This window comes from Amblyomma americanum, chromosome 7, assembly GCF_052857255.1.
Source record: "Amblyomma americanum isolate KBUSLIRL-KWMA chromosome 7, ASM5285725v1, whole genome shotgun sequence".
Classification (NCBI taxonomy): Eukaryota; Metazoa; Arthropoda; class Arachnida; order Ixodida; family Ixodidae; genus Amblyomma; species Amblyomma americanum.
This window is the reverse complement of record NC_135503.1, coordinates 29,438,782-29,464,120: the sequence shown is the minus strand read 5'-3', so window position 1 is coordinate 29,464,120 and position 25,339 is coordinate 29,438,782. Positions and strand designations below refer to the sequence as shown.

The 25,339-nt window shown below is 49.6% G+C and overlaps 2 protein-coding genes across 5 annotated transcripts in view; one reads left to right on the top strand and one right to left on the bottom strand.

Annotated features, from left to right (window-relative positions):
- The window catches only part of LOC144098754 (histone lysine demethylase PHF8-like), a 171,290-nt gene that overhangs the window by 66,866 nt on the left and 79,085 nt on the right, over positions 1-25,339 (bottom strand). Inside the window, exons 1-6 of one of the 3 annotated variants that reach the window (XR_013307238.1) lie at positions 5,909-6,083; positions 5,214-5,299; positions 3,945-4,003; positions 3,808-3,866; positions 2,447-2,607; positions 1,398-1,539 (exon numbers count right to left, since the gene is read on the bottom strand). Coding sequence is in view for 2 of the 3 variants with exons in the window: in XM_077631605.1 (XP_077487731.1) it covers positions 1,398-1,539; positions 2,447-2,607; positions 3,808-3,866; positions 3,945-4,003; positions 5,214-5,299; positions 5,909-6,006 (605 nt within the window). In the remaining variant the exon portion in view is untranslated. Of the gene's footprint in view, positions 1-1,397; positions 1,540-2,446; positions 2,608-3,807; positions 3,867-3,944; positions 4,004-5,213; positions 5,300-5,908; positions 6,206-25,339 lie in introns of those variants that run through there. The other 2 variants (XM_077631605.1, XM_077631606.1) reach the window with 2 other exon arrangements.
- LOC144098756 (GRAM domain-containing protein 4-like) overlaps positions 16,752-25,339 on the top strand; it is a 111,770-nt gene continuing 103,182 nt past the window's right edge. The window contains exon 1 of one of the 2 annotated variants that reach the window (XM_077631612.1): positions 16,752-17,069. In XM_077631612.1, the coding sequence (XP_077487738.1) occupies positions 16,992-17,069 (78 nt within the window). In that variant the 5' untranslated portion in view covers positions 16,752-16,991. The remainder of the gene's footprint in view (positions 17,070-25,339) is intronic. The other variant, XM_077631611.1, reaches the window with a different exon arrangement.

Below are 25,339 nucleotides of genomic sequence, written 5' to 3'. Positions count from 1 at the left end.
TGTAAAGGTCGCACTTTTTTTTCCAGATTTGAAGGCCAATTTTCGGGGTGGGGCCCATACACGCAATTTGCGCAAAAAAAAAAAAATGTAAGTAGAAACACACCAATCAGGAAGTCATCGGAATTTATTTTACGTTCAATCGCCACTCGCGGTATATTCCGACTCCGAGCTGGTGCTGTGCTCCAGTGCACGCTCATCTCGCAAAAAGTCGCGCAGCCGTAGTTCCGCGCTTCCATCACTTAGCAGAGCAGCTCTTCCAGTTTGGAAAACTTGCACGGCTTGCCTCGGAAAGCGCGCTTTTTGCAGCTTGTGTTCCTCAATGCATCCTTTTGGTTGCCCCATCGTCGGACGCACCTCTCAGCCATGTCGAATTTCCTGCCCGCCGCGCACTTGCCGTGTTCGACAGCAAACTCCCAGCCGTGTAGCAATTAAGGTGCTTGCCCATCGTGATAAAACTGCAACGCTCGCCGGCAGCACGCGAAAGCCACAACTACGATGAACCACAACTCTCGTGCCTTTGACAGCCGCAAAACGCCGGAGCTGGTGATACTGATGCCGATATGGATAGCGGGAGCTCGCGGCGGAGGAAAAAGTTGACGATGATGATAATGAGCCGCAGCCTCTGGCGCAATTCATGGGCGGCACCTGGAAGCTCCTGTGCACATGCATTGCCTCCGCGATCAATGCTTGCAACCGGAAATTGCGGAGGACGGGTGCATGCATTTCGAAAGTTTGGGTGCGGCCCTTACAGGGATATTATTTTTTGCTAATATTTCCTTCTGGAAAACAGGGTGCGGCCCTTACAGGCGTTTATAGGGTGCAGACGAATTCCACATGGTGATCCACATTTACTGATGTCACATCCATCACTCAAAAAAAAAAAGCATGCAACAAAAAGGCTCTCTGCCAAGCCTGCTTGAACCGCACAACTACACAGCACAATCTCTGAAGCACCCATCCACCCCTGCATTGACAAATTTTTCGAAGTCCGGAAGTTTCAACACAAGTGCTTACAGTTACAACATACTGTGACACTTGTGCCACTAACCTACCACCACGAAACAAATCGATTCCCATAGTTACTGGCACAACATACCCCTTTGCCAAAACAATACCTTTAGCATTGCTTCTCTGCCATCTGCAGTCACCTTCAATGGGACTCAAGAGACTCCCATGCCAATGACCTTTCTCTGTCTACCCCCCTGCCGGCCATTCCCACCACCATCCTGTGCCAACCTCCTGCAATTTTATGTGCAATTGTCAGCCACATTAGAACCCTCCTGTGGTACTTCCCTCAAGTTGGTGTGTTGTGGCGAATGCCACTGCCACCACGCACTCCTAACAGCATTACTCCAACAATCATAAACGCACAAAAAATGCAGGCAGCAAACCCTGACCTGGTGTCCGAGAACTCAAGACTGATGACATTGAAGACCTTGGAGCGGTCATAGCTGTTGAAGTAATCTACCCACTCCGACATTGTCATTTTGAGATCCTCCTGCTTTCGAACGTCAATCACATCCAACATAAAATCCGGACCTGAAACGGTGCATGCAAATGCCACGACAGTCAACAATGTCCGAAAAGCATGGAAATGAATTGCACAGGAGACTTGCTGGATCTCAGCAGAAACCTACCATGGTTGTGTAATAACAGTAACACCAATGGACTACAAAGATCGCACAATGTTCGACTGTCACAAACAAATCACATAACCTAAATCGGAAAAACTTGGTTGAATTCAAACACTGTGGTATATAAGTTGAAATGAATACCATGAAAGGCTATTTCATTACCAAATAAGGCAGACTCTAATTAACTGAACTCACTTATTTTAATGGCTACTTAAAAGACTATAATTTTCTGTCAGCATCATATTTATTTAAAAGGTTCCCTTTAGTTCAAACGAGTTCTTGGTCCTTTTCAAGTTTAAGTTATCACAAGTTGACTGGACAGAGTGACTACTATTATCGCACTACAAAGGCTTCATGCAGAACAGATAATGACTAGGTACTACACATGCACAAAAACTTACACCACACATCCATGCTGATGGTACAGGTTTGCCCAGTAATGTCATGCGAGACATTTGGGAGCTTTGGGAGTTTTGGGAGCTTTAAGGTGTACAATTTGGCTCTCACTATATGCAGTTGCAATGTTCAAGTCACTGCAGGGCCCACAAATGCTTCACAGAGTATAAAAAAATGTATGTCTACCTTTGGGAAAAATGCTGAACAAGGCTCTTTCAGGTGAATGCTTTGGATAACATGAATACAAATGCTTCATGCATATTTATTCACATAGCATTAAGAATAAAACATTGTTTTTCCTTTCTTTGCAATCCCTAGGCCACCTTACTGTATTCAGGCGCACATGTGCACTTTTGCAGTGCGAGCCAGAAAAAAATTTAAAAAGCAGATACAAAAATAATGAGAGAGTCACTAACCAATAAAATCCATGACATCGCTGACAGTGAGGTCCTCTGGTGGCATCACAAGTCCGAGGCCATCTTTCTTAAGGACGAGCACAGGGTTCGTGAACCCACTGTGCAGCAAGTACTGCAGGTTGAACTGATCCCCACTCAGCCGGGTCACTATGCTCTCCGCACTGAAAATGTTGTAAACAAAATCAGTGAAAAATTAAAACCGAAGCTACTTGTCAACATGCACAGCATTCACAGAAACATGGCAGCCATGGAAAGCACAGTTAATTTCCTGACCACACATGGGTTTGGTTTGGTTTGGTTTATCGGGGTTTAACGTCCCAAAGCGACTCAGGCTATGAGAGACGCCGTAGTGAAGGGCTCTGGAAATTTCGACCACCTGGGGTTCTTTACCGTGCACTGACATCGCACAGTGCACGGGTCTCTAGAATTTCGCCTCCATCGAAATTCAACCGCCGCGGACGGGATCGAGCCCGTGTCTTTCGGGCCAGCAGCCGAGCGCCGTAACCACTCAGTTACTGCGGCGGCTGACCACACATGGGGGGCAGTGTTCTATGTGAAAAGTAAATAATGCGTGTAGATGATGCAGTTCTTCCTTTTATTTATTTATTATTTTTGTTCGGAACAGGGCCTCGACACCAAAGCACGAATATTAAAGGCTCTTAATCCACACCCTAGAAAGGCGTAACAGTCCAACAAGTGGTTAGATCAGGTCAAGGTCAGATGGCTGGATGGATGGACATTAAGCACGTCCCCTCAGAAACAGTGTGGTGACAGGTGCTACCCTGGCTCAGAAGTTTTGTTTCTCTAACCATTTTTCTTAAAAAAATACTGTTTTGAAATTCACCCTTCTCTTAAATTAAGCTTCCAATGACATTTAGGCTAAACAGGCTTTGAATCCTAAACTCTGGTCTTTAGGTCACTGCCCTGCTTTTAGGCAGGTCACAGTCAAATGCCAGCAACGTTTGGTGGCCATAAAGACAATGGTTCTGAAATGCTTGTCACATTTTTGTGGCACTATCGCAGATGCTATAAAGCGGTCAGTCTTGCTATCACCCTTGCAGTGAAGCACAGAGTGGGTAGGTAGCACGTGTTCTGCACTGCAACCACAAGCGCACCTCAATCAGCACACTTATCTCAAGTGCCATTGCCTACCTATCCATTCATGACAACAGGGAATTTCTTCTCCGTAATGTTCCAATGGGTAGGAATAAAGGTATACAGCATAGTTTTAGATAACAAGCGAAATACAGCAATGCTGCTACTATCCAGTGTAGCATAAATGGCATGCATCACAAAACACATTTCTAATAGGACGAAAGTTCAAAACTCAAGAGAGAGAGACAACAAGCATTTGAGCTCACCTTTCAAAGTGCCTTGATTTGAGTTCCTTGATGAAAACATAAGTTCCCGTCTGCACAGGCTGCAAATATTAAGCCAGCAAATTAGAAATGAAGCATAGTACAGTGCAGGAGGTGTTCAAATGATGAGGTCAACTCACCTTGTCACTTGAGTCAGGATCTGAGTAGTCATGCCGGTGCCAGTTCGTCCTCTGCTTCCCTGAAATATTATGGCGCAATGGCAAGGTCAACAGAAATCCTACATAACGTGTAGCAAGTTGCTTACTTTAACCATTTACCTATTGAAAATTGGTCTCTCAAGAAATCCTAGTTTGTCCGAGATCAAATTTCACGCCGAGTTCAAATTGTGTGGTCTGTCTCGTACACTAGTGGATTTGGAATTAGAGCTTGCTCGGTTCACGCAGCAGATATAAAAAAGTACAATTGCTCAATAAATGGCCCCAGCAAGTCACACAGAGCAGTCTTCTGCCAGGAACAGACAGGACTAGTAGCTGAAGGGGCAACAGCACTTCGGCTCTACAGAGTGAGCAGTCATTTAGGCAGTCGGTTTCATCTGCTCCTATCAAACAAACTCACATGTGGTGCCTTCCGTTTAAATCAAAGCTAAGCAGGCAGGGACCAGCGGGTCTGGTGGCTCAGAGATGCTGCTTCTCATGCTAGCTTCTACCCAGCAGATAACGACACCGGTTTCAGTAGCTCCCCAAGCTTGCTTTTTCGCTAGCCAGGTGGTTAGCAAATGAGAGAGGTTTTCTACTGCACATACTAGGCGAATATTGAAGTGAAACACATTACTGTAAGAGGCAGACTCCCAAATACAATCTCACTAGAAAAGCTGAGCACAACTAACTGGTACTATATGACAAACAGAAGCTTGGACACATGAAAGCATAAATATACTGCATGTTCTATGCCATAAATTACACATAATCCTTTAAAAATGGTTTAGAGGATTACTTTAATAATAGCAAATTCAAATGTGCACATCAAAATCTGCATGGACAGAAGCTCACAGTGGTAGTTAATATGTGCAATATTTTGCTAGAATAACTGCTATTAAATGTCAGCTATATTAAGTACCAGTCACCTAGCAAAAATAAATGAAACCAGTACGTGAAATATACGCTGATAGCAATGTGTGTATTTTTCCAATCAAGAAGCAAATAAAGTGGGAACACTGGTATGACATGTTTGAAAAACAGCGTCAAGCGCATTCCTCAAAACCGTGCCTAGATCCAGTCTTATAATGTTTCACTTCAAAATGGCGAGTAGATGCGATTTGCATAGACGTGCAGCATGATTTCGCTAACGTGGTCTTTTGCGCTGATTGCAAGTGTGCAAACACTTCGTGAAGGCAAGCTGTAGCTGATATTAAGTACAGGAGTGTTACGGAAAGAGCAGTGACAACTTACAGACTGATGGTCCGAAGGAGAGCTGGCACTGAGGGCAGTGGTACTTGATGATGTCGCAGGCGTCATGCTCCTTGACATCCACGCAACTGAAACCGGGAAACAATACAGCAACGTTGAAGTCGCGCTCCGATACCGCCTGCGACAAGCACTGGACAGCGAGCGGCCTACTTTGACAGCTTCCTAAATAAGCGCGCTCTCGAGAGCGTGGTCGATACGCATCCCGGCAGTGATTTCAGTGTTGTTTTTTTTCTTTACATTCGTCCTCAAAAGCTGCACGCGGTTCTTAAAGCCGTTAACGCGACTCTGTCAGCTGAAATAAAAGCTTAGAGGAAGGCTGCAACAGCGATCAACAAAGCATGCAGTTCAATGGTTAAGAAAAAAAAATGCGGTGCACTCGGCAGATAGGGAACCAGCTGATGAGCAGGCAGCATGTGAAGCGCGCCACGGGAAACACGAACGACAGTGGTTGCTACCCCGGTTAATACAGCGTGAAAGGCCCGCTACGTTCTGGCAACAAAGACTTGAGGACAGTGCCATTCAGCAGGCAAGCTGTTAGCGCCGGGCAACTTGTGCCGTTCGAGCAGATAGGAAACCAACGCGTTGCGACACGGTGCTAGCAGAGAGGCATTAGCGGGTAAATACAGTTGCAAAGAACGGGAAAACAGGCAGACAGCAGTCGGTTCGAAAGGCCTTACTTTCCGTGAAACCAGTCTTTGCAAACATCACACTGAATCATAAACAGATTCGGGTCGTACGGTTGACCACAAACACAATACACATCTACCGACGCCATCTTAGGTCCTACGGCAACCCAAAACAACACACATGGTTGAGAACTCTCATTGACTGTTGCTTTAGTAGTTCAAAGATGCTTGAATGCACCGGGGACAACAACAATATAACAATAGGCGGGTGTCTTTATTTACTCCCTTTTATTACAGCTGCGCATGGAGCTCAGGCTACCTATATCAGCTCAAGCTATTGCTGATATTGCTGCAGCTGCTGCAGCGCCGTTAGAGTGAATTCAGCGGAAATCACCAGAGTGCGCCACGTTGGCAATGAAGCCGCATTGGCGCGAAATTAAAACGTGAAGCTTGTACGAAGCTTGCATGTCCCGTGATTGCAATTCCAAATCCTCTGAAACGGCAGAAGGAGTGGCTACAGCCCTCGCTCCAGCGCATACCCAAGAGAACATCATTCTCAGCGACTACAAAATGGCTATCAATAATTTCGCAAAAGGGCGAATGTCAAACACCTTCCTTAAAATCCTTAACGCCACCAAATTCTCACCAAATTATTCCAAACTGATATGAGTCCCAGCCCATTCGGGGAATCCGGGGTACGAGGCAGCCCACAATAAAGCCCGAGGTTTCGTCGACCAGGCAGTCGATGAGTCTGGCTCCCTGAGTTTCACGAAGGACTCCATGATCACATATCACGATCTCACCAATCATTTTAAACTAGACAGGAGAACCTTCCCCCTGCGGACAAAAGCCTGACTAAAGAACAAGAGGCTGCGTGGCGTCGTCTACAGACGAGATCGATACGCATCCCATCACTCCTCGCGCACATTTATCCGGATCCATACAACCTCAACTGTAAACACTGTGGCCAACGAGCCAACTACAATCACATCCTGTGGGATTGTAAAATAGAGCCACCTCCGGGTGATGTAGCTACCGCTCCTCCTCTCGAGCGGTGGGAGGCCGTGCTGGCTGGCTCTAACCGCCGAAAGTTCTGGAGGTGGAGTGGGCTGACAAAGTCGTCGAAAGCTATGCACTCTCGACCACTTAACGCGACCTCTTACCAAGCTCTTTCCGGCGAATAAAATGTTTTACAATCAAAATGCATGTCCCGTGAATCACAGGGCTACCTGAGAACAATTTTGCGGAAGAAACGTTGCTGAGACGTTCCGTTCAGCTGCTGCAGAAATTTTACCATTAAAGCCAGCTTCACATGCAAGCAAAAACGCTAGCGATTCCTGCCGCCGTGGCGCAAAAACCTGTTTCAAGTCGTCGCGGCAGCTCGAGCGGCCAGAGCGACGAGGTATCAACAAGTTGAAAGTTTTTCCAGGTTTTTGGCTGCGACGCGCCGCTCAATAGCCCAGTTCGCTGCCACTTGCATGTGATATTTGCAAAAACAAGACTTGACAGCCCGATCGCATACACGAGTGTTTCCCAAACACGAGGCTGAGGGTCAGTTACGCAACCACCCAGGAACCCACAATGACTAACACTCCAACGTTTTCCTTCAACAAGCAAAATTAGATCACTGTCGAAACGCGACCCCCGTGTTGGTCGAAACAATGAGAAATGATAATCATGCATTATCACTCATTTCAGATCAGTATACGCGACAAGACACTATACAGGGCATACCGCCAGAATGTCGCTGCCGCTGCATGACCGCACTGTGCAATACTAGCATGTACCACAACATTTGGTCTCTTCCCCATCCTTACCACCCCTAGAGTGGTGGCTGTTGTCTGCACTTCGGCCACTGCATCATCCACGCTCATCTCAGCATACGCTCCACCACACTTCCCATGACACCGACATTTGATGACGTAGGGAACGCCAGCGGTCGTTGTGGCAGATTTCAACGCTCATCATTCGGCTTGGGGATGCACGCGGTGCAGACTTATTAAATTTCTCACTGGCCTCTGACTTGAATCATTTTGAACGACACTGCGTCTCCACCCACATACACCACACCATACACAGACACATGGATAGACATAACACTGATTTCCCCGGCGTTGGCATTGGCGGGTCCGCGCTGACGGGTCTCTGACACAATACCATTGTCAGAACACAAATACATAACAGTTTCATCAGGCACCCAGACGGGCGGCCGCGAGCGTCGCATCGCGGAACTATACACGCGCCTTGGCGTCATTGGCTTCATCTTCATTTTTCACTGCAGTGGCCGGAGCTGATTTGCAGTCACCGCAGTCATTAGAATACAATACTTGCACAATTTTACAATATATACGATCGCTTGAGACATCAACATTCATCATCCCATCACACTCCAAATTCCTGGTGGACGCTAGAACTCGCCCTAGAGCGATCGAAGGTCCGTGCAATGCGCCGCAGATATCAGCGCAAAAGGGGCTACCACCTTCGACAACATTTCGCCAATCAATACTCACACACATCGCACACACATTTCAACCACCCGAGACGCATACACAAGAAACATTGCACGCGATTCCATAAAATCAAGTGTATATGGCAGGCCCTTTCAGGTGTAGGTGGCGTTAGACGGGAGCTGGCTGACCACATGCCAGATCGCTGCTTAAATAGGGTCCCCTGTCCCCAATTCCCTAGTTGGGGAATTTAGTTCATTAAAAATGTGTCGAATCACTGTGATGTCGATCACGTGTCCAGTCTTCAGGATCCGCCCTCCCGGACGTTCCCAACAACACACTCTCGCCACTTCTGGCGAGTTATGGTCCATGCTGTCCAGGCAGCAGTGATGAATAGCCCGAAGGGGGCCCTAAGCAGCGTCGAAGGTCAGTCACCTGCACTTCACAGCGGTAGCGTGGGAACGAAAGGCTGCCGCTGCACTTTGCAGAAGGTTCCACGTAAGGAATAGCACTTAGGGTAAGACGAAGTTGTTTTCGAAGCACGAAGATTCCGGCGTCGTTGGCTTAGTCAAACACGGCCGCGTTTGCCACGGCTCATTTGCAGCCCCGCGCCGCTCGCCGCTTGACGCCTCCCCCGCCGTCCCCTCCGGGAGAAGGACGTCGTTATGTCCCGGGTGAGTCCGGCGTTGAGAACAAACGACAACCAGGTTCCCGAAAAACGTCCCCAGGCGGCGGGTGGACATTTCACCCCGTAAACAAAAGAGGGGGGGGGGGGGGGGGGGGGGTTCCCTGTAGACGCCGCCACCTGCATTCGTGGCGCCGCAACCACGCCGACGGCCCTTTGAAGCCTCCGGCGATTGATGACTCCCGGTGGCTTGAATATTCTTGGCATGTTGGCGTCTCCAAACGCTCGGACGGCACCCTAACAGCCACCACATTGGAAACGGTCCAGCTGCTTCTCGACACCATCACATCACATCAGACGACATCACGGCAGACAACATGTTACACACACAAATGAGGGCTACTGCTGCAGGCCCGCTCTCCGAAGGCGCTGACGGCGTTCCGTTCACGCGCGGAGAAATTCATGTCGCTGTTTCTAAATATAGCCTCCGGGCTCGGTGGCTTCACGCCGCGCGTTGTTCGCGCTCTCTGGGAGACGCAGCCACAGCTCCTTCAATTTTCAATTTGTTTTCGGCGCGGCGCTGAAGCTCGGCCACTTTCCATTGGTCTGGCAGAAGGGTCGCATCATTTTCATACCAAAACCAGGTCGCCCACCCGACGAACCACACTCATATCGTACCATCGTCATGAATTCGACGCTCGGCAAAGTGCTGGAGCGTCTCATCTATGGTCGCCTTTACCATTTCATGGCAACTCGAAATTTGCTCCATCGGGGTCAATTCGGCTTTACTCGAAAGCGCGAAGCTATTCACGCTCTGCATTCCTTAATTACCAAAATTAGAGGGATAAGAGCTGATGGCCTTCACGTATTGCTGATATCAATAGATTTCAGTGGAGCCTTCGATAGTGTGTGGCATATCCCCTGGTCCTCAGTTCTCTCGGACGATGAGGTGCCCGAGAAATCTCTGTGTGCTCTTCCGGTCTTTACCGCTCCCGGGCGGAGGTGCACGGTTTACCGCTCACGGGCGGGAGACGCGGTTGCGCGTCCCACCTTAGGAAGTCCACGGGGTTCTCCGCTGTCACCGCTCCTATGAAACATCGTAGTGCGTGGTTTGCTCGAGCAGCCTATGCCAGAGCGTGTGTCGCTCCGAGCCTACGCGGACGACGTTGTCATTCTTGTGCCTGGATCAGGCAGGAAGGTGCCACAGGATTTGGCGGAGAACGCGCTCGGCCAAGTGGCGACGTGGGCGAAGGCGGCGAGGGTCAATTACCATCAGCGCGGAGAAGACGGTGTGCTTGCTCATCACCCCTCCCGAGGGAGGGGGGGGGGGGGGGGGGGGGGGCGAACGCCACCCGCCGTTCGCCTTGGCGGTGCGACTCTGAAATTCAGGCCTGCCGTCAGGGGTCTCGGAGTCTTTTTTGATCGCACCCTCTCGTTCATAGCCCACGGCGACCATCTCAAGGAGCGTGCCGAGCTGCTTGCCGGCTTGAAGCGCCTCGGCACTTTTATTCGCCTCAGAGGCACACCGGCACACCTGAGAGCAATTTACCAACAGGTCGTCTTGCCTGCCCTCGCGTACGCGTCCCCCGTGTGGTGGACTGTGTCCCCACTCGGGTTTCCGTGCACGGTTGGGGTCGGCGCAGCGGGCCCCGCTATTAGCGTTGGCGGGTGCCTACTCCACACTGGGGGCCGAAAAAAAGAAGTGGCAGACGAAACGACTTCTAGAAGCGTTGGCTAGCGAAGGCCGGCCGCGCTTCCCCGCTTAGCTTTAGCAGCATCTTCGCATTGTTGTACTGGACATATTGACGCCCCTCTCGCATTAGCGGGTAACCAACGTTCGCAGACCACGAGATTCTAGGCACTATGCCACGCGCGCCTGGACACCGCGCGCCCGATCGAGGCGGCCATGCGCAGACTGCTTGGTGGCTGCCGCTGAATAAAAGATAAAATACAAACTACTCGCTGCGTCCGATGATTTCTTCCTCGATGTGGAATGGGGCGCTCCGAGATTTACGCGCGCTAACGAGAAGCTCACAAAAGTTTCGGGAACGGCTCTGCTGTTTTGGCGAACAACCGAGAAGAGAAACTTGCCAAGACACAAAGGAACCATTAGCGACGGCGCAGCTGGTAGAGGTCGCCTTGCAGGTAAAACTCCTGGCGAGCCGGACGAAACGAGTTTAGAGGTGGGAAAGTGGTTATGTTAGATATTTCGTAATCCTGTACAACGTTCATCTAACTCCATGTCACCATTCGAGCAGTTAAGGAACGATGTTTTTAAACAGTATTAGTAACAGAGCATTGTTTTCAGGTTTTGCATAGTAGAGAAGCCGTATTCCAATAATCGGGCAGGAACTTGAGGTTGAGCGTCACTGCCGACGCTCTCTGTGCTTGACTGCACTGACTGACTGACTGATGTTGCTGGATGGAAGTATAGGAAAAGGAAAGAGCACGGGCCTGCCTACTGGCTCAAGCCGAGCCACCCTCGCTGCCACGTGCTGAAAGTATAGGAGACTTACAGCATAGGAGGGAAAGATTGATAGATAGAAAAGGCGCCGCGCGCTAATAGGCCTATAGGCCCCGGGCCGATCCCGGAGGCAGTACAATACCGGGCTGACCCGTGCCAGAGTGCGTCTATAGCACTCCGCCATTTTCCAAAAACAATTTTAACATCTTGGGTCCGAGGACCAGCAGCAGATATTAAAGCAAGTATAAGGTCTCTCTGCACTTGTCATGATTTAAATGAGTAGTACGTTGATAACGACCGTGTTGTGCCAGTTTTGTTTAAATTCGTACCAAAATTGTGACGCAACCATTTGCCCTACAGCGTTCCGGGGGGGGGGGGGGGGGGGATCATACAATTTCTCGTTGCATTCAGCTTACATATGCTAGACGAGCTGGGGGCTACCTCGCGATTCGAACCGACGACATATGCAGCTTCAATTGCATGCCTTCCCAGCCCCTTCCGAGAGGCGAGACATGCAGTTACTGCGTCATTTGCTTTTTTTATCGGTTGTTGGAGAAAGAAAATGGCGCAGTATCGGCCTCACATAACGGCGGACGCCTGAACCGCGCCTTAAGGGAAGGCATAAAGGAGGGACTGAGAGAAGAAAGGAAAGCAGAGGTGCCTTAGTGGACGGCTCCCGCGTCATTTACTTAATAATAATTGGTGTTTGGGGAAAGGAAATGGCGCAGTATCTGTCTCATACATCGTTGGAATCCTGAACCGCGCCGTAAGGGAAGGGATAAAGGAGGGAGTGAAAGAAGAAAGGAAGAGAGAGGTGCCGTAGTGGAAGACTGGAATAATTTCGACCACCTGGGGTTCTTTAAAGTGCACTGACATCGCACAGCACACGGGCGCCTTAGCATTTTGCCTCCATAAAAATGCAGCCGCCGCGGTCGGGTTCGAACCCGGGAACTCCGGATCAGTAGTCGAGCGCCCTAACCACTGAGCCACCGCGGCGGGTAAACGTCACTTACTTGAAAATTTGTTTTGAGGAAAGGAAATGACGCAGTAACTGTCTCACAGATCTCAGTGGACATTCGAACCGCGCCGTAAGGGAAGGAAGGGATAAAGGAGAGAGTGAACGAAGAAAGGAAAAAAGAGGTGCCGTAGTGGAGGTCTCCGGAATAATTTTGACCAGCTGGCGATCTTTAACGTGCACTGACATCACACAGCTCACGGGCGCCTTTTGTGTTTCGCCTCCATCGAAACGCTGCCGCCGCGGTCGGGTTCGAACCCGGGTACTCAGGATAAGTAGCCGAGCGCTCTAACCACTGAGCCACCGCGGCGGGTAATCTGTGGCCAAAATTGAATTTCAGCGTCTTCATGCCTTTTCTCTGCTCTCGTCGCATTTTGCACGCTGGAAGGTCGGCGCTCCTCCGCCGGCCCCTCCTCCGGGGGCGGAGCTTCCTGACCCGTCGGAGCTACGCAGGTTATTGGCCGCGGCCACGGTAGCTACATGACGTCTGAAAGAATCTAAGCAATGGCTACCTCTCAGCTTGTACACTCAGGTGTGAGTGACGGAGGAGGGTGCGAGAATAAAAAAGGCCTCGGGAAGGGCTCGCCTACTGAGAATGAAAATTGGTTTTGGGGAAAAGGAAATTGGGCAGTATCTGTCTCACATCTCGGCGGACACCTGAACCGCGCCATAAGGGAAAGGATAAAGGAGGGACTAAGAGAATGAAGAAATAGGTGCCGTATATATAGTGGAGGGCTCCAGAATAACTTCGAACACCTGGGGATCTTTAACGTGCACTGCCTCGCACAGCACATGGGCGCCTTCAGTGCGTTTCGCCTCCATCGAACGCGGCCGCCGCGGTCGGGATCGAATCTGGGTACTCCGGATCAGCTATAGTCTAGCTCTCGCTAACTTTCGCGCGTGATGTTGGGTCCTCTGCTGCGCGTAGATGTGTATTATTTGGCTCAGGTTTTCATGACAACACAATGTAGTGATTGAGCGAGTTGATGGGCTCTCCTCGGAAAGTGTTTCAGAGACCCTTTAAGCGCCCTCTGAATTTTTATCTTGGCATTGCTGGGATTTTCTGTACCGCCTGCGAGTACGCACACACATACTAACACACGCCGTCGGCTTTTCTCGTATAAGGCTTTCGCCTTTAAAAAAAATTCAGCAGAGAGACAAGGCTGCTTACGTGTGGGAATGCGAAAGCATTACTGTCCCTGGGTGCAATTACACCCACCCACACACGCACACAACCCGCACACATGCACGCGCGTATGACACCACCCGGAACGCTATATACGACGAACGGTTGCGTCAAAATTTTAATGCGAAAATTGGTTTGTGAGGAATGTGCCTATTTACCAGGATTAAGCAGCGAAGGATGGCAGCCGAAGGCATTCTTAGGACTGTTCATGGGCCCCCTGATGTAGACGGGCAAGTATGAAACATGCTGCGATTCTTCACGCTGCGTAAGACACTGAAGAGGTAACACATACTGTCAAGATGTTTTGAGAGCCTCGAGATGTTGGGAGTGTCACCACAGAAATATTTGAAGTAGAAAAGAAGAAGAAATTATTTACTCACAGTTTTCGAGAATAAACTTTATGAGAAAGCATAGGTAAAGATCAGCACTCTTAATTTCCCACACACTCTTAATTATAAGCAGATAGTGCGAGGTAAATATCCGACGAATTCTGAGGACAACAAACATGAAGCACTTGGAAAACTAGCCTTCCTTTACTAGCTGACCTTTCCCTAGACTGCAGTAAGATTCACCAATAAGAGCAGTGTATCGTTTAACATACCAAAGCTGCTCATGAACTATCACATGAACTATCATGAACTATCACAGGCGGCCGGCTGACGCTCGTGTCTATGTGGGCATGTGCTGTTGTATGAGGGTAACAACTGTTCCTAAAAGCCACCCCTCACTGCTATCCAACTAATATCGTCGCCAGATCTGCCGACGGAGGGAGGGCATTACTAAACGCGGTGTTCACGGACCGCGGGCAGTTAGTCGCGTTATCATTTCAGATAAAGCATTTCAGATAAAAGACAACATGCTGCCGCGGTGGGATCCGAACCCCACGACCTCCATATGCCGCGTACTGTTCTCTACCAACTGAGCTACGGCGGCAGCTCTCTTCCCTTCTACCTTTGTGTTTATTTGTTTTTTCGTGTTGAATGTAGCCCAGCCTTGAGAGTTAACGCTGCTCGTGTCGCAGAAAATCCGGCATCGTTGATCGTGATCGAAAAATGCGCGAAAAAATCCCAGAGAAGCAACGTAGGAGGCAGGTGGGACACCTATAGGTCACGGAACCTCGTGGCGTCATCGCAACCTGCCCACGGGATTGTGAACAAGCTGCGCACCGTGGCAGGTGGCAGTCAGATTAATGATTGGTCGCTAGAGGTTGCTCGGCAAGCGCAGCCTACGTATACGTCGCACAAGCCCCACCGCTGGCAGCACCTGGCATCGCAGGGCAGTGGCGCATCGCTTAACCGCTGCACCACTGCGCCAGGAGGGGTATGAGGACTCCCAGGGATCTATGAATTTCAAATAGAGAATGACCAATTCTGCATACATGGGCATTAACCCATTAAGCTATAGCGTCATATACTTAAGGCGGAGCTTAGGTGCCCCCGACCATAGCGGCGGACGTGGATGGTCATATATCCTACCATAAGTGCCACGTAGACCGTGACTGAACGAGGAGAGCAGGAGCTAACGGTGTTCATGCTACCTGTGGCACCAAGACTGCCAGAACCGAGACCATCTGTACGCTTTTGACCAGACGAGGGAGGGTTAGTGGCGGGCGCGTAACGATATGAATTTTAAGGAAGTCAGTAGTCACTGTAATCAGGAAGGAATAGAGAAGTGTTTTTTTGTTGATCAACGAATCGTATTTAGGATCGTAAATCGGATTTCGAAGCAAGTTGTTTTTTTTTTTTGTCCTCCGAACTATTGTATAATTTCTTGAGCATTTCGCCTTTCTTTGTGTATAAATGTCGCATAACTGCTGTTACATGAATTCTGTGTAAAATACTGAGTTGTCTCGCTATAATTATTTTTCGCACTTCCTGCATGGGCCCAAGTCTAGCCGAGAAGGCTAAGGGCCCAGATGATTGACATGTACTTCCTACTAGTCGTTTGAATAAAACTGATTTTGATTTGATTTGATTTGAAGTATTGGCGAAAGTCCCCATGTTAATTTCAGAAGAAAACGCCAATATTGGGACGTAACAGTAGGCGGTGCCCAAGAGTACTGCTGTGTAAGGTAAAATATACGTGGAACAAATCTGGGTACCTGGAGCTATAGAAGGTGTAGGCCTGAATGACGCGAACTGGGACCAATAAAGTGGTAGGATTTTTACGTAGTTCAACCGAGTAGACGTGTGAAAGCAAGGGATCCTGAGGGTGCCAAGGTCATCCTCAAGGCCACCCTCCCATTGGCTACAGCTGGAGCGACGCTTCTCCGAGCTTACCCGAGTTACTTAGAGGCTTCCCAGATTTCTTTGGTTGGAACTATGTTAAGTAATGTTTTCGCGCTAAAATGCCGCAGACCCAAGAATTAACCCAAGGGAGGGTAAGAGGAGGATGACGAAGTAAGGGGGGTGTTGATAGGCTAACAACAACAACAACCTTTTTAAGCGAGAAACCTTTCATGAGAAACTCATCCTTTTTCGACTTAGTACTGCACTGATCTCAGGTCAAAAGCAGAGATTTGAGTATTGCTCTCATGGGCGTGGCAGTTATTATCCTTGTCCTATAATCTCGCGAACCTCCATAGGTCAAGAGTTCCACAAAACAGGTACAACAAGATACAGCTAAGTGTCCGCTCTTTCATTTCCTTGTCTCTGCGATGTTAGAGGAGGCAGCAACCTCCACCAGAAAGAATGATCATGGCACCTAAAGCACAACAACCGGCGCCGCTCATTGCAGTGGACGCTTCCGTTTCCGGATGTTCGTGGTAAAAGTCTGGCGAGCCAGCATTGTGCAGTACGCATGCAGCAGACCACGGCATCCATCATCGCTACGACGACGAACAATCCGAGAGAGCGAGTAATGAGGTAAAGACAGCCGCGTCCGCCGATGCGGACGAAGTCAACAGAACGCGAGAGAAATAAAAAGGAAAGGAAGCAGAGAAAATCGGAGAAAGAAGCACCATCAATCCGGCGCTCCCGCTGCTCCGAAGTGGCGCCGTTCGACCTTGGAGAAAAGAGGCTGAGAAAGGCCCAAAGGCGCTCGCGCTTTCTCGTGACGTCACCCGGACAAAATGCGCGGAGGAAGGAACAGAGAGAGAGAGAAAGAGAGAGGGAGGGACAAATTGCGCTCGCTCTCGGAGGCTGTCCCCCGGCGCTCCGCTGCATGCGCAAGCGGCGGCCGCGACTACACGCGCCTTTTGAAAACGTCCATTTTCCGGCTGATCGACAACATTCACGAAGCAAGTGCCTTGATCGACAGTAGCGTACCAGCGAGTGCGCGCGGGTGCGTACAGCTCGGATACGAAGCGGAGCCTAGCGTCTTAGCAGACGACCACGAATACGGCTGAGGCAGCGTAGCAGACGACGACGAGACACAACAAGTGCCTTCCCACGCCTCGATGTCGGCGCAACCGACAAAACGTTTCACGTCCAGGATGCCTCTACTGTCGCCTAGGCTCTTCAGGAGGGCGGATAAGGTAGCGTCGTGCTCGTTTTTTTCCCTACATTTCCTTCTTTGTCGCGAACGGTCCACTTAGAACGCCTTCCGGTGCTAACGGTGGGCCGTAATCGCGAAGCCATTGTTTTAGCTGCTCACTCTAATTTCGTGAGCGCGAGGTGGTTCACGTAGTCATTGTCTTCCCACGTTATTTTTGTCTTTGCACTCATCTGTCGTGCGGCTTCGAGTGGAAGGCCGTGCAGGCCTTGGACTGAGGCCGGAATCGGGAGGCAGTCGGATCTCTGTGTTCAGCGCGCGCTAGTGACGTCACTGAATAATTTCGCGCTCGAGGCTTTTAATGCAAATATTCGGGTGTCTGTCTGCGCTGAATATACGCGCGAGGTCTGTATTTAGTGTTGTATGCAACTAAGCTCCGTTGTTTTGAAGGCTGGCGCACTTGGCAAGTTGCCTTCGAGTTTCACGTGCTTGCTATCTACTTTGGCCCCGGCTTGTATTTATCGTCAATAATCCCTTTTCAGGAAGGGAAAATATTTTTAGCCCAGAGAAACATTCATACACATGCTATGTACGCATACGAAAAAGCAGACAATGAACGCAAGTTCATGGTTGGTTTCTGCAGACTACATGCAATTAGAACTGGCCCAGTCCCTTGTCGATAAGGCGCTTCAGTCCTGCCACAAACTGTTCACTTCACGGCGTTTTGGTCGCTGACGTAGGCGTTGTGTCGTAGGACACTCTGAAATAATCCATGTAAAACTGTTTCATTGATTTTCTAAGACTTGAGAGCTGCACGAAGCGATGAGTAACGCGGGAAGGTTTCTCTGCTTCCCGTATTGTTTTCCGGGCTAACGTAATTTTTGTTAATCGTGTTTAAGAAAAATGACAGCAATCGTTTCCCCGGACCTAACTGATCTAGCAGGCGCCGAACTCGGCTCCTGTGCAGGTAATCGAAAAATAAAAAAAGAAAAAATTCGCTGGAGGCACTTACTTATCTCTTAACTGTGGGAAGGCAAAAGCCGTTTGCGACTCATTGGTGGTGGTGGTAGTGATTTTATTAAAAATAATAGTAGAAAGGAAGGAAAAGATTTTTGCTAGCCCCGGCATCTGCCATCGATACTGAAGCACCTGAGCTGGGGCAGCGGAAATAAAGGATAGCAGGCAGAATGGAGAAATTAAATGAAAGAGGTGAGGGTGGCAATACCGGGCCAACCGGTGGCGGAAGTGAAGCGACTCATTGCACTGATTTGAATTTGCCGCTCTTGAATTCACGACAGACGAGAAGAGCAGCTGGCGCGAGCGTGGCAGAGAGATCACGTGACATCACAGGATCGCGTGACCTAAAATGTAACGGACGGACGCGAGTATAAGCCATTAAAGGCTATCGCCTTAAAAACGTGAGATTGTGATCACAATTATACAGGCAAGGTCATATCCGATCTGTTGGTTAATGTAGTCTCACAGCGACGTTAGGTTTTGGCACTCCGCTCAGCTAATCGCTTTCTAAGTGGACAGACTAAAGAGCAGCCGGTTTAACGAGGAAAATAGTGTCCCCATTACGAGGCCGTGCATTCTGATTGTCTGTGGAAGCGACTTTCGCTGAGCAAGTCGTCTATGCTTTCCACACGCGCATAATGGGAAGTGCACTGGTTGTTTCTAATACCCCTGTCACACGGGCACTTTCGATCCTCATTGAGCTCGATCTGCATCGAGATTTTCGAGCACGCTCGAAACATCCGTTGCTACACGGGCATTTTCAATGCTCATTGAGAAGTTTCCCTCATGTGTGTTAGGTGGCGCCAAATGTTCCGCCGACAGCCATAACATGGCGATGTCCGGCAACACTGTGCAGTCGGGGGCAGCGGCAGCCAAATCCGTAGCCAAATCAACATTGCGTATCTGCGCACCTCTGCTGCTGTGCAATGCAACCCAAGGGCCCGCAACGCCTCCGCGATTTCTGCATAGACTGCGGCGTTTCTCTTCTGGCGCCGCAAATCATCTAGGCGGTACTGTCAGCAGTCGATGGGAGCGGCTGTCTCGCGCTCGCTCCACAGTTTCCGCTCCGACGAGCAGGAGGACGCCATCTTTGTTTACACTGACGGCGAAGCTTGGAGCGTGGTGTCGAGATTACTTTCAAATGTTTGCATATAAGCAGGCGTAGTACCTGAAAAATGTTCTGTATTACATTTTAATCGATCACAACAACAACAATTGTAGTTTGGTTTTGTTAACTTGTGTTTATTTTTATAGCTTCATGAGAGCGAGAGTTCTCGATTGTGCTTGGAACCTCAAGCACTCTTGAGGAATCGGCATCGAGTCAAGCAGGATCGAGCTCGATTGCGCTTGAAAGTGGCCGTGTGACAACCGTCGATCTGCATTGAGTTCGATGAGCATTGACTCAATGAGGATCGAAAGTGCCCGTGTGACAGGGGTATAATACGCTCCGTCGTTTCCTCAACCGCGAGTGTTTTTTTTTTTCCTCACTTCAATTGGCCAGAAAGCAGCAGTATAATATTGTATTCTGTGCAGTCCGCGTCACCTCAGTGAAATGACAGGCGCCATCAGCATCGCCATCGCCATCAGTACCACCATCGTCAGCAATCATATTGCGTCCACTGCGTGACGAAATCGCACTACTAAATTTCTCCCACGCCCCTTTTCTTCGTTTGTGTCTACTACACCCCCCCCCCCCGCTTAATTTAATTACGTAAATGATGATCGCGTACAAATCAGTTTGCGGCGAATAATAATTGGTTTAGTAATTGTTTTTTGGGGGGGAAATGAAATGGCGCAGTATCTGTCTCATATATCGTTGGACACCTGAACCGCGTCGTAAGGGAAGGGATAAAGGAGGGAGTCAAAGAAGAAAGGAAGGAAAGGTGCCGTAGTGGAGGGCTCCGGAATAATTTCGACCACCTGGGGATCTTTAACGTGCACTGACATCGAACAGCACACGGGCGCCTTAGCGTTTTTCCTCCATAAAAACGCAGCCGCCGCGGTCGGGTTCGAACCCGGGAACTCCGGATCAGTAGTCGAGCGCCCTAACCACTGAGCCACCGCGGCGGGTTGCGGCGAACCACCGAAAGAGAATTTTTGACGAATCAGAAAAGTGAAACTCATGCATAGCATTCGCAAGTCAAGGTCCACATTCTTTCGAGGTCAGGAGTGATCAGTCGGTGCTGGCTCATAGATCATGGTAGAGTATTCGTGCGCTGAATGCCGAGAACCTTTTTACACGCAGGTCAGGTACAAACAAGGGACAAGCAACACGATTATAGGCGCCCTTGATTCTTGTAAATTGCTAAATTGGTTTTTGGGGAAAGGAAATAGCTCAGTATCTGTCTCACATATCGGCGGACACTTGAAGCGAGCCGTAAGGGAAGGGATAAAGGAGGGAGTGAAAGAAGAAAGCAAGAGAGGTGCCGTAGTGGTGGATTCCAAAATAATTTCGACCACCTGGGGATCTTTAACGTGCACTGACATCGCACAGCACACGGGCGCATTAGCGTTTCGCCTCCATCGAAACGCGGCCGCTCTTGATTCTTGTTTTTTCCTTACTTTTTCCTAACCCGTGTACCCGCCGCGGTGGCTCAGTGGTTAGGGCGCACGGCTACTGATCCGGAGTTCCCGGGTTCGAACCCGACCGCGGCGGCTGCGTTTTTATGGAGGAAAAACGCTAAGGCGCCCGTGTGCTGTGCGATGTCAGTGCACGTTCAAGATCCCCAGGTGATCGAAATTATTCTGGAGCCCTCCACTACGGCACCTCTTTCTTCCTTTCTTCTTTCGCTCCCTCCTTCATCCCTTCCCTTACGGCGCGGTTCACGTGTCCAACGATATATATGAGACAGATACTGCGCCATTTCCGTTTCCCTAAAACCAATTAGTATTGTTATTATCCTAACCCGTGTAAAAGATTCTTACTATGCAGTGCGCGCATATGCCCCCAGTGTTCAACAAACTGGCTCCAACCCAAGCAATACCACTGATCTTGCTATACAGTGGCCGCCAGTTTCTAGATAAGATATGCGGCGACTGTTCTGTACGCTGGGGGAAACGCGACGCATTTGAAACGGGCACGGAAGCTTGGAAACGATGTCGGATTTGGGAAGAGAGATGTATGCGTCTTCTGCTGTATACCCTAAAATAACACTATGCCATATTTCCGACTCGTGCGTGCACAATTCTCGCGCAATTCACGACAAATTTCCCAGCTAGAAAATTCGGCTTATTTCCACCCGGTCATCGAGAGGTATAGTAGTCGCTATAGTGCGACCGCATTATAGTATACATCACTTTGTTCTTTCGAACGGTGGATGATAAACTCTGGTAAAGCGGGTAAAACGCCAGCGGGTTCGAACCAGGCAGCAGATCGTGATGCGCTGTGGACGGCCTTTTCTGAAATGTCCAAAGAGCTGCTTCGAGCTTCCAGGCGTAAAGGCGCGTTCTGTATTACCTACAACACGCATGTTGCAGTATGGGATCTCCATTTACGAGGCAGAGCACGCGCAGAGAGCTTTACAGCAGCCTCGTATACTTGATGCTGTTCACCGATCATAGTGCGTTACGAATACCGAAATAAATAAACCATGAATCACAATGCGGTCGGCACCTTCGCTGTGTTGCAGATAATAGTGAGCGCGGCTGTATCAAACCTTAGTCGTCGATCTCTTGTTTGAAGTGCACTGTGTATCTTCCACCGTGACGATATGGAGTCGAGATTGAAAACTTCGCAACGTCTCGAATGTATAGGTCATGCGAAAGTCACATGTATGCGAAACCCTATAGTAACGTATGATATTTGTTATTGGAGAGAGTTAGCATTGCAAGTGGCAGGCTTGGGTTGCTGTACTGTACGTCGATAGCCCGTCTCCGCAACGCAAAAACTCGCTATTAGCTACGCCATACGTATTTACTCCATTTTATGTCGAGTTCAATTCCGCAGACATTTCGGAAGTTTGTCATTCTTGAACAGTGGTAGAGGTATCGATAATTATTTCACATAAACCAAAGTAAGCTCACAGAAGTTTAGGCATTGACGACTCCGCGTGGTGCTGAGCCACAGAGGAGGAGGAGGATAAACTTTATTTTCGTCGACCAAGGTAGCAGTTGGTGTGGGGTTATAGCCCCATGAGCCCATGAGCCATGAGCCCGTGGCGTTCGGCGACTTCTAGGGCTCTTGTCACAACCCAGATCTGTGTGTCCGAGTCGGAACTGAGCAATGCGGCCTCCCACTGGCCTGGATTCGAGAGCTGCAAACCTCGCGGAGGGGAGTCCTGAGAGCAAGCCCAGAGTATGTGGGATAGAGTGGCATGTTGGCCACATAGTTGACAGGAGGGAGAGTAGACCCCAGGGTATATGCGGGCATATATCGTGGGGTTGGGGAAGGTGTTCGTTTGGAGTTGCCTCCGCGCAACCTCTTGGGGTTTGGTGAGAGAAATATGTGCGGGGGAATATAGAAGTCTACCTAAACGGTAGTGCATGGTTATGTCATGAAATGTAACCATACGCGACAACACATTCCGGTCGACGAATCATCGGGCATGATTGTGCGCCGCCTCGTTCCCCGGGTGGGATGAGTGCGCAGGGACCCAGCTCAATTGGATCGGGCGGATTTGGTCCTTGGTGGAGCGGAGGAGAGATAGGGTGACGGGGGAGACCCGGCCTTTGGCGAAATTACGTATCGCAGATTTACAGTCGCTGAAGATGGTTTCTGCAGAGGCGGAGACCATCGCCAAGGCTATGGCCGCCTCCTCGGCCTCTTCAGACGATCTGACGGGAATGGAGCACGCAACCAACGGCCGTCCACAGTAGTTTACAACTGCGAGCGAAAAAGCATCGCGATCGTAGTATTCGGCGGCGTCGACGTAGACCGCTGTCTGATCTGTTAAATACTTTTTATGCAGAGTCTTAGCCCTGTCCTTGCGGCGAGCGACATGGTACTCTGGGTGCATGTTTTTCGGGAGAGGGGTAACGATAAGGTTGCTGTGCATATGGGACGGAAGCTGGGCCTTGTCGGCGACGGTCGTTTCGAAGCTTATTCCAAGCTTGTCGAGTATGTGACATCCCGTGGAGGTGTGGGTGAGACGCTCGTACTGAGCGGTGAGATGCGTAGCCGACCTCTCGTGCTCACCTCAGAAGTCCGAGCTGCTGCTCATTCGAGGTCAACCCGGCCTCCACGGCCATCCTCCCATCTGCATTACTGCTAGTGGCCAACCCATACGCGAAATATCTTAGGGTATTGGGGCTTCTCATCCAGAGCAATCGGAGAAACACCGACACTCTGGCTAAACAGCCGCAGAGGAAAAGCAAAGCTTCCAGCACGTTGGTGTGATTCCATCTTTATGGAGCTATAAGTTCCGCCGCGAAAGAAAGTACAGAAAAAGAAACGCGCAATTTTTCTATCATTTTCGCTGCGCCAAAAAAAGAACAAAAAAACGTCGCCTTGCCGGATGCCAGCAACAGCTAGCTGCGGCCGATGATGATGATGATGATGTCTTCAGGCTGAATGGCACGTAGTCTCCGTCAATTTCCTCGTTCTCATATATTGCCTCCTCCACATTCATTGTCGCCCCCCCCCCCCCCCCCTTATCGTTGCCGCCGATCCAGGCGAAAGACAAAGAAAAGAAACGATCCGATAACACGTAAACAAGCAAGCGAGAAAGTGAGAAAAAAAAGAAAGCGAAAGACACGCCATCAGTCTGTTCATCGGAGTATCTGAACTTTGTTCTTTCTTTTTTTTTTGTGCGGTCGGTCGGGTAATCGGTGAACGCTGGCCAAAAAACACAGCCGCGCAAGAAGGCAGGCGTGTCGGTTTAGACTTCCTCGAGGAGCACGTGTTGCGGTGTAGGCGGAGGGGGGGAGCGCACAAAGCGTGCTCGGCGTGTAGGCGGTATTGTACACACAACGGCCGGCCGTGAATAATACATAGCCCTTCTCTCGTCCTCCCTCTTTCGTCGTTCGCTGTACTCACCGCTCTTTCAAAGCAAACTCCCATCTCCTTGTTTTGACCGGTCGCCATGCTCTGTTGTTGAGAAGGGGGGGAGGGGGGGTGGTGCTAGCAGTTGCGCAATAGCACGAGGAAAAAAAAAAGGGGGGGGGGGATGGTGAGGTAGTCTGGCGGAAAAAAAAAGCGTGGCTCGAGAAGCGAACCCGGCCGCGTTGGCTGGGTGCGTGTGTTATGATCTCATCTTCTCGAGCTTCTATCGTGAACATCGCCGTCCTCCTCCCGTCTTCTTTCTCTTCGTTTTTTTTTTTTACTTTTGCTTTGTTTTTCCCTCTTGGCGGTGACCTCCGCGCTTATTGGTTGCGTGCCGGACGTCATTGCTGCCCTGGGAGCTGGGATACCGAACCTCTTCCATCCGAAGCAGCAGAGAGGGGTTATCGGTCGGAGTGGGTCGTGGAGGCGGGGGAAAGATGGTGGGACGATGGCGGGGATTCGGGTGTTGATGGTACGACGCTTAAAGAGGAAAGCATCGAAACTAACGATTGCCTCACCCTCGAGGAAATAGAAACAGTACATGAGCGCGCTCGTGTGGTCGGGTGAGCATCTAACGAGACTCCACTATATCGTTTCAAACCCTATTGTTTAAATCGTTTTTTTTTTTCTTTTCGGGAAAAGCTGCGAAGAAATTTGGCCGGCATTGTCTCGTATATCAGAATTACCTCTATAGAGCACTTGCATATTTAGATATACATCCTTGCAGAATTAGCTCTAGACCCCTTACTCCTAGATCCTGCAAAAATAGATCATAGATCCTGTTGCAGAATCAGCTCAAGATCCTTTACATCTGCATACTCAAAAATTAGACCCAGATCTTTTATAAAATAATCTCTGGATTGTTAGCAAGGCCGTCCCAACATGGAAGAGCTCAGCGCAAACCGGGAGCGCATCTTTAGGTTGTTTCACACGCAAGCGACTGGGGCTGTTTGAGTGACTGAACGGCTCGATGCGGCGAAATATTTCCAAGTTGGAACTTCGTCGCTGTGGCTGCTCGAGCCGCTGCGGCCGCTCTAAACAGGTTTTTTATGCCGCGGCGGCAGAAATCGCGTACGTTATCGCTTGAATGTGAAACAGACTTTAACTGGCTTCGTCTTTCATACCAAGTTATGTACGTGCACGCGGCCAGTGGCTATTGTTCACAATGTTTGCGGATTGCTGTGGCCCTCTCGCTTATGATAGAAAAATAAGTTTTATCCGCTTAGAAAGAGAAATGTATTTACGTTTTAACATTATGCGTTGTTAACGCTAATCATTTTTGGTACGAGGCGAGAAACAAAAAACGGATTGCGTAA